At 39.5% G+C, this 9360-nt stretch overlaps 1 protein-coding gene and 1 long non-coding RNA gene across 2 annotated transcripts in view; one reads left to right on the forward strand and one right to left on the reverse strand.

Annotated features, from left to right (window-relative positions):
• LOC140731675 (uncharacterized) overlaps positions 1-2736 on the forward strand; it is a 69822-nt gene extending 67086 nt beyond the window's left edge. Inside the window, exon 4 of the long non-coding RNA XR_012099889.1 lies at positions 2555-2736. This is a non-coding gene — a long non-coding RNA (uncharacterized lncRNA). The remainder of the gene's footprint in view (positions 1-2554) is intronic.
• The window catches only part of vps53 (VPS53 subunit of GARP complex), a 274888-nt gene that overhangs the window by 39576 nt on the left and 225952 nt on the right, over positions 1-9360 (reverse strand). The window contains exon 19 of the mRNA XM_073053325.1: positions 9290-9359. Coding sequence (XP_072909426.1) covers positions 9290-9359 — 70 coding nt within the window. The remainder of the gene's footprint in view (positions 1-9289; position 9360) is intronic.

Below are 9360 nucleotides of genomic sequence, written 5' to 3' on the forward strand. Positions count from 1 at the left end.
CTGATGTTTAGTCTGAACAACAATTGTACCCCTTGATCGTGTCTACATGCTTTTATGCATTGAGTTTCCACATACAATTGGCTAATTAGATATCTGCATTAATAAGCAGGTGTACAAGTATACAGTACCTAATAAAGTGGCTACTGATTGTATGTTCCACTTCTTTATGAAAAGTACAACAATCAAATAGCCTTTAAAAGTTACGGACGTTGTGCAGTTATTAAACTGGTGAAATTGAAATTGAAGGTTTTATCCAAACCAACACATGCAAAGGGAAAAAAAGAGAGAAAAAAAAGCATTTCATTGTGCTTTTGACAAACACGAGATATCCTAAAGCTAATGAAGGGTTACTGAAGTGTTGACTCTATCGTAAATGAGGAAATCGGGTAGCAAATTTGTGGGCAAATGATCCTATATAAAATAGTTAAAAAGTTCTATTTCATCAATCAATAGAAAGATGCACTCCTAACAATGAGGCACTCCCTCAGCACTATCCTGGAAAATAAGCTTAACATTTGTACATAAGACTCTAGATTGGGACTCAAATCCACAATCTTTCTACTCCAAGAAGTATTATCAAGTAAGCCCATTTTACCCAAGTTGCAAAGGATAGACTTTCATCCCCACTGAGGCCAAAGACTGTGTGGTAAAAGATTAGCCAAAGTATATAATGAATAGCCAAAGCCTGTTTCAGATTGATATCACATGGGATGGGTTATGCAATGGTTGGCTGAATTTTAACACCCATTGGGATTCAATACGTATAGCAAAATCCTCCTGCAATTTATCTTAAATGTCTTAGAGATCTTTGCTTGGATCTCTTATTTTCCATTTAAACAAATATTCTGAACAAAAGTCAAGAGTAATGATATTAGAATTTCCTGACAACACCAAGTTAGAGAACATGGAAGGAAAGTACAGGAGATTGATGAAAATAATACTGATCAGTAGAAGGCTAAAAACAGATGGCAGCCGCAGTTTAAAATTGGACGGCTGCAGGAAAAGTACATTTTGAAGTAGAAAGCGGCAGACAGTAAATGCTGAGATAGTATCTGTGGATGCAGGTATTTAGATTTTGAATATAACTTCAGTTCAAGAAGGGACTTTAAAGGTAAATCAATATTCTAGGCTTAATAGTAGACATCATGATTGTGAATTTGACAAAACATTGACTGGTGCACTGAGTTAAAAGCAAAAAAGATTTAGCAGATCAAGCAGCATCTGTGGAAAGTGAAATACATGAGGTCATTGAACTTGGGCTGCAGTTGGAATACTGCCTACATTCCATTATGAATGAAAACTGGAAACATGCTGAAGGTACAATAAAATATCATTGTTGGAATTATGCAATGAAAGAAACATTTAACCCCTTTCCATACTCCAAAAGCATAGGAGGGCTTGAAGAATGATCAGCCTGTTGCTGATCTGTGGCCTGACAGATGACAGTATCCTTTTATGTCCAGTGTGGGTCACTTCTGCATCTGGTGCTAAATAGCAAGTACAACCAAGTCATCTCCACAAACGAGAGAAAATCTGCAGATGCTGGAAATTGGAGCAACATGCACAAAATGCTGGACGAACTCAGCAGGCCAGGCAGCATCTACGGAATAAAGTACAGTCAGGGTTTCAGCTCAAAATGTCGACTGTACTTGTTTCCATGTCATTTCCATATACACAAGAGATTGTGAGCAGCACACACAAAATGCTGGAGGAACTCAGCAAGTCAGGGAGCATCTATGGAGAGGAATAAATGTTAACTGATTTGACTTGCTGAGTTCCTCCAGCATGCTGTGTTTTATTCAAGTTATTTCCATTTTCTTTTCACCACAGGTTTTGCATTTCCTCTGGGTTGCCTTTCTAAGCCAAACTCAGTAGAGTAAAAGGCCTAGCCCCTGCTGTAAGATTCAATGACTTCCAACATCCATCAGAATTACAAAAAAAAATGTAGTTTTGTACTTGGAACAGGGACAATTCTTTTCTTTATGAAAGTGTTTTCTACAGTTATGGAAGGCTTTGAAGTAATGGATATCTGATAAATGGCACGGACATTAAATTGGGATCCCTAAAACTAAAGGGTTAAAAGTAATTTGCTTATATGGTGAATGGTAAATGGAACAAAGAGTATCTTATTCTATGCCTTATAGAATCGTAAAAAGGTTACAGCACTCATAGAGGGCATTTGGCCCATTGAATCTGTACGGGTTCTACCCAAGAGCAATCCTGCTTTCTCCCATAGCTGTGCAAATTGTTATACTTGGAATGTACAGCATAAACTAAAAATGAAAAAGAAAAGTACTGGAAAAGCAGAAGTACAAAAATTGCAGAAATTATGAAATAAAATGGAGTTGGAGTAAGCTGGCCCTGTGGAAGAACTCAAAACAGAATTATTTAGGTCCCTTTAGTGCTGTGATTTCTATATTATCTTTATACTTTATAAATATAATGATATTCAATGTAGTACTTCATAAATACATCCTGATAAAATCTCTACAGAGTAATCTGCTTATTGAATCTGGCGAATGTTAACATGTCACTTTGTTTGCTTGCTTTGCAGCCAAGGTATTCACCTTATACTTCTTCAACCGTCTGCTAAAAATTACCTCAAGGAAACAGGTTTGAGATCAAAGCAGGAGGCTGGATAGAAATAGGTTATGGAAACTACCCTTGTATCTTTTAACCCGAGCATGATTGATAGCTTTATTTAATTGTTAAAGGTTCCCTTTGATGTCTTCAGTCTCTGGGGGCGGTGGGAAGGGTTGATTATCCAGACAGAGATATCTATTTTGCGGCTTTTTGCCAATTCAGCTATTCTTCCTGTTTCCCTATACTGTAGCCTTTGTAGAGGTGAGCAACTGAGAATTCTGGGAGCGTTCAGTCTCACACACAAACTTTCCATAAATGTGCTGATCCTGTTAGGAAAATGCTGATGTTTTTATTGGTTTGCATGTTGAAGAATTTTAAGTGGTAAAATCTAATAAAATCTGCAAACTTGTAAGACTATAAATATTTTCATTCTTATATATAATAGAGTGATTTTCCCTAAAATATTGGTTAAAGACTTGAGGGCAGTTCCAGATTCCTGAACTGTTTGCCTTTCTGAAGTGGGTATACTCAATCTTAGCTTGATTTGGAGTGACAGTCAGACCAGAGTATTATGTTGGCTAGCTAGTTCAGAAGGGTGGAGCTTAATCTGCCCTAGCTCATCATAGGTATGTCATATTTCTCCTAATCACTGCAGACTAGAGCTGCGTTACCTCCATAATATGTGACCATTGTGAAAGTTAGCCGCCACTCTTCTTTGTATTTATCCATTGAAACCTTTTGTCCAAGTGCCTTTTTGTTGTCCCGTTGGTAAGTCAACAGTTGTTAGTCCAGTATCTTGCAGGGGCTGTGTACTTTCAGACTGCTTACTCAGGTGGACATTAGAGGTCTCACAATACCATTCAGTGACAGCTAGGGGAATTTTGACGCCAAACTGTATCCTGCAGTCTATATTATAGGGTTCCCTGATCCAACTATTACCACATTGCTATCTGTGCTCAAAAAAGGCTGAGAAGTTTCCTACATTGCACTCTTTGAAAGTCCTTCACTGGCTGCTGAGGGCTTCAGGAGGAGCCTATGTCATGAAAGGCATGATAGGAATGCAGATCCTCTTTGTATCCTTCAAAACAAAACTCCCTTTGCCCTGCTTTGCATCATTTATTTCATGTAGCCCATTACTCCTTCCCATTTGAACCACTATTGGCCAAAAATAGCTTCTGAAAAGAAACCACTTTTCTCTCACAAGAAAGACTTCAGCATGACAGAAAATGCAAGCTAAATGCTGAGACTCTGTTTATAGATTAGGATACCCAAGCCATAATTTTATTATGGTTTATTGATTTTCCTAAGGCTTACTGGAAACATGACTTTTTCTCTGCCATGATTTCTTCCATGTGCTAATACCAGTTCCAGCTTCAGCAGCTTATCATAATGGTCATTCCTAATGCCTGGACATGGTGTGTAGGCACTCTCCTCTACTGTAGGAATAAAAGTCAAACCAACTTCGGTCACACTCTACAAGACCATGAGATATAGGAACACAATTAGGCTATTTGGTCCATTGCTCTGTTCTACCATTCTGTCATGGCTGATTTATTATCTCTCTGAACCCCTTTCTCCTGGCTTTGACACCCTTACTAATCAAGAACCTAGCAGCCTGTTTTGAATATATCCAAGGACTTGGCTTCCACAGCCTTCTGTGGCAATGAATTCCACAAATTTGCCACCCACAGGCTAAAGAAATTCCTCCTCACTTCCGTTCTAAAAGGCCGTCCTTCTACTTGTTTAGCCCTCTGGTCCTGTACTCCCCCACCTTAGGGAACATCCTCTTCTCATCCACTCTGCTTAGGCCTTTCAATATTCAATAGGTTTCATGAGATTGCCCCTTCATTCTTCTAAACCCCCTGATTAAACTGGGAGCTGGTGCTCTGGTGTAATTTTACATCATCTATAACAGGGGTGCTCAGAATAATGACAAAATCCTGTTGTTCATCGATTGAGGTTTTGATTAAATGTTATATTCTGAACTTGAAAAATTCCTGAACTTTAGGGATGTAGTGAAAATATATATAATTTTTAAACACATACCATAGCATGTCAGCGCAGAGTTGGCATAACACTTTACAGCACCACGATCAACAGTGAATTCCTGCCACTGTCTGTAAGGAGTGTGTACATTTTCTCCATGACCACATGGGTTTCCTCCAGGTGCTCTGGTTTCCTCCCACATTCCAAACCCAGGATTAGTAAGTTGTGGGCATTCTAAGTTGGTGCCAGGAGCATGGTGATATTTACAGACTGCTCCCAGCACATCCTCGACGCAAATGACATATTTCACTGTGTGTTTTGATGTTTCAATGTACATGTGACAAATAAAGCTAATCTTTTAACCTTTATCACTAATTTAAAAACACTATTAGACAAAATTGTCCATCTAGGGCTAGGTGTTGAAAGCTAACAGTGAACCTAGGCACAAGGTTTCATTAACGTTCACTTTATCATGAGCTAATAAATCAAAGCAGGCCAACCATCTATTTCCTGCAAATTTTAATTTTATAAAAATATTAACTTTATACCTGTGTGAATTCAAGGCTCATGTATCAGTGACTCTTGAAATTAAATCAACAGGATTTTAATAAAGTATTCAGAATTCTCCACTATAATAACACAAGTAGCTGCCCTTAAACAGCTGTAGCCGGAGTCAACAGCTGAGCTGATGAAAGCGTATCCCTCTACCACACTCTTCACACAAAGAATGTTGCTGTTACAAGCAAATGGAGAAACCTACATGTATGCACTGCCATCTAAGATGGATGAAACAGCTGTATCCATGGTCTGTATGCAGGCCTTTTTTGCGATCCTTCCAATAACTCAAAGATATTTATCAATTCCTGCTTTAGCCAGCTATCGTCCAGCACGATTCTAAATGCATAAATGCATTGATGTTAGTAAGATAAAACAAAGTGATTAGGGGATTGCATTAACAATCAAAAGGTTCAAAATGGACTGATAAAGTGGAAATTTTCTCTCAGTAATTATTTTATGTACCTCTGCTCGTTAATACAAATGCAATGGATTCCAATTAATTGGGACACATCTGGACATTTAGCCCAATTAAACAGCTGCCCCAATTAGCCTTTTTAAATAGTTTAAAAGGTATTAAAAAAACAAACTCATGTTTGACTGAGTAACAAATTGTGTATTTAAATACACGCCTGTACACATCTGACTTCCAATATAACTCGGAGTCCTGCCATGTGCAGAAGTTCGCTGATGACACGGCCATAGTGGGGTGTGTCAGGAATGGACAGGAGGAGGAGTATAGGAAACTGATACAGGACTTTGTGATATGGTGCAACTCAAACTACCTGCGTCTCAATGTCACCAAGACCAAGGAGATGGTGGTGGACTTTAGGAGATCTAGGCCTCATATGGAGCCAGTGATCATTAATGGAGAATGTGTGGAGCAGGTTAAGACCTACAAGTATCTGGGAGTACAGTTGGACGAGAAGCTAGACTGGACTGCCAACACAGATGCCTTGTGCAGGAAGGCACAGAGTCGACTGTACTTCCTTAGAAGGTTGGCGTCATTCAATGTCTGCAGTGAGATGCTGATGATGTTCTATAGGTCAGTTGTTGAGAGCGCCCTCTTCTTTGTGGTGGCGTGTTGGGGAGGAAGCATTAAGAAGAAGGACGCCTCACGTCTTAATAAGCTGATAAGGAAGGCGGGCTCTGTCGTGGGCAAAGTACTGGAGAGTTTAACATCGGTAGCTGAGCGAAGGGCGCTGAGTAGGCTACGGTCAATTATGGAAAACCCTGAACATCCTCTACATAGCACCATCCAGAGACAGAGAAGCAGTTTCAGCGACAGGTTACTGTCGATGCAATGCTCCTCAGACAGGATGAAGAGGTCAATACTCCCCAATGCCATTAGGCTTTACAATTCAACTGCCAGGACTTAAGAACTTTTTTTTTAAAGCTATTATTAATGCTTTTTGAGTTAGTGATTTAGATGCATATCATATTATTACTGAGTTAAGTATTGTATGTACAACAAGTGTATGGGACATTGGAAAAAATGTTGAATTTCCCCATGGGGATGAATAAAGTATCTATCTATCTATCTATCTATCTATCTATCTATCTAAAATACAGAACAAATTAGAACACTACTAATACTGCTTTCTGTCTGTCTTATTCAACAAAGATAGGAAACCTGTGCGGGAGAGTTTTTACAGTGGAAAAGCCATTGTACTGGGGCGGTTCCACTTTCTTGATCTCAGAAGTCTGGGTCCAGTGGGCCGAGTAGACATCACAACTGGAGTCTTCCTTAGTTGCAGTGGATGACCACGACTACTTCTGTGCCTCATCATGCCCGTCACTCTCCATGTAGCCTAGCAGAACCACCTTCCTGGCCGTTGAATCTCACTATAGATCTCATCCGCCCGTTCAACGGAGCTGACTTCACATGCTGGGACTGACGTGTCCCTATCTCACCAGGGTTGAGACCCACCAGCTACCACCCTTACCTGGTTTAGCCTGTCTTTTGAAGCATGTAGCAGGTACGGCTGCTGTCACATGCAAACTTGGAGCCACAAGTGAGAGCTGAGTGCTTGGTGGGGTACAAAGGCAACATTCAAGATGATTGTTGATACCTTCAAATTCTTTGTCTTTCCTAATTTGTTGAAGTAGTGAAATCGTTTCATTTTCTTCCCTGGCCGTTTCTGGTATTTCCAAGTCTGACTGCTTAAAACAGCAAAACAGTCAGCAAAAGAGCTCTGAAGTGTCTTCCTGCTTATTTTTCACCAGCTTTCAGTGACAAAAATTACTGCTTTTTGAATACAAGCACATCCAACTGACGTAATTAAAAAAATGTTCACTTTATGCACGATTTAGTGTCTAATGGCCACTCAAGTGCACATGTCTGACGCTAGTTAGAAACTGTTCGGGATCTATATCCGGTCTCAATTAGGTGACAAATAAGTGGCTGCTTCGATTAACCAATGGTCCGATTAATCGGAATCCACTGTATCTAAACAGCTAATCATGTGGCAGCAACTCAATACATAAAAGTACCTGGACATAGACAAGAGGTTCAGTTGTTCTTCAGGTCAAACATTAGAATGGGGAAGAAATGCCATCAAAGCGACTTGGACTGTGGAATGATTGTTGGTGCCAGATGGGGTGGTTTGAGTATTTCTGAAACTGCTGATGCCCTGGGATTTTCACACACAAAATACCAAGAATTTGCAGAAAATGAAACAAAAAAACAAATCCAGTGAACAGTAGTTCTGTGGACAAAAACACCTTGTTAATGAGAGAGGTCAGTGGAGAATGGCTGGACTGGTTCAAGCTGACAGGAAGGTGACAATAACTCAAATAACCATGCATTACAACAATGGTGTGCAGAAGAGCATCTTTGAACCTTGAAGTGGATGGGCTACGGCAGCAGAAGACCACAAACCTAATAAAGTGGCCACTGAGTATAGAGAAGAAGTTGGCTATCACACAAATTGGGATTAAGCACACATAGTTTGTCCAACAAAACACATCCACAGAGCCTTATGCAGCCGTACACTATTTTTAAAATGAATACACATCCTGGAACTCAGACAGATATGTTCACCTATAATACCAGTCTTTGATATCTATCTGTGACCACAGAGTTCTATATCCTTCTGTGGTCTGAAGCTGAACCCATACCTCACAACCAAATGCATGAAACAGGTGGCTCTGCAGAGAATGGCTGCACTGACGGGCAGAAACCAAACCAATATTTATTGTTTTCCTGAGAGCAACTCTGGTGGAATGTCACAAAGTGCAGCTGTAAAGGAAAAGGCCAGCTCCATGACCCATCCAGAACACACAGCAAAGGAAACAATGGTGCAGTTGTTCCCTTTTGCACTCTCAAACCCACAAGATGAAATAGTTGTAAGCTGCATTTGTACAAGACAGAGTAGATTCTAGTTTTCTGTACAATCATCTACTTATGCTTAAACACTGAACATCTTCCACAGTATGAAAATGAAGAACAATATTGTTAGTTTCTCCTTGATAATTAGTTCCAGTATGAAACTTTGCCATGTTAGATACTCAGAAGTATGTAACCTTGGCTAAGTTAGTCTACTGAAGAGTTATATTTATTAATATTTATATTAACATTCTAAGGCCAACTTACTTTTATTCTTTGGATACAGATTAGAATCCAGAACAAGTTAAAGCTTTTTTCACTTTGCCAGTTACAAAGGATCAACCGAATATGATCTCTTTATATTGCTCTTTTGCACTATTTACTTATTTTTCTAACTTGTAGTCATGTTTATGAATCGCACTGTACTACTGCCACAAAACAACAAACTTCACAACCTGCGTCAGTGATAATAATAATGATGTCTGAAAAATCAGCCTGAAATTCCTTTCCATAGATGCCTCCTGACCTGATGAGATCCTCCAGCGTTTTGTATCTGTCCTTCAGTGATAATAAACCTGATTCTGAAATAAAGTATGGCTCAAGCTTAATCCAGGTTCAGATATTTGCAATAGCAAAGCAAATCTGTGAGCTCAGAAAGCCCTTACCAATCTTTCAGCTCAGCCTAGAATGGAGGACACCCATCCTATTATGAAAGACAAGCGTAAGATCAAAGGGCTCTGGGAAACAAAATTTTCCAGTTCCCAGTCAAAGACACTCGTCCTTTCTATTTCAGGTTTCCAACATCTGCATTCTCTTTTGCTTTTAATAAGTTCTTACCTGCTCTGCTCCTACCATGCTGATTGGTTTGCACTTGAAAAGGTGGTTGATGAACTTTGGAATGAAGGAGC

Source organism: Hemitrygon akajei, chromosome 8 (genome assembly GCF_048418815.1).
Source record: "Hemitrygon akajei chromosome 8, sHemAka1.3, whole genome shotgun sequence".
Taxonomy (NCBI): Eukaryota; Metazoa; Chordata; class Chondrichthyes; order Myliobatiformes; family Dasyatidae; genus Hemitrygon; species Hemitrygon akajei.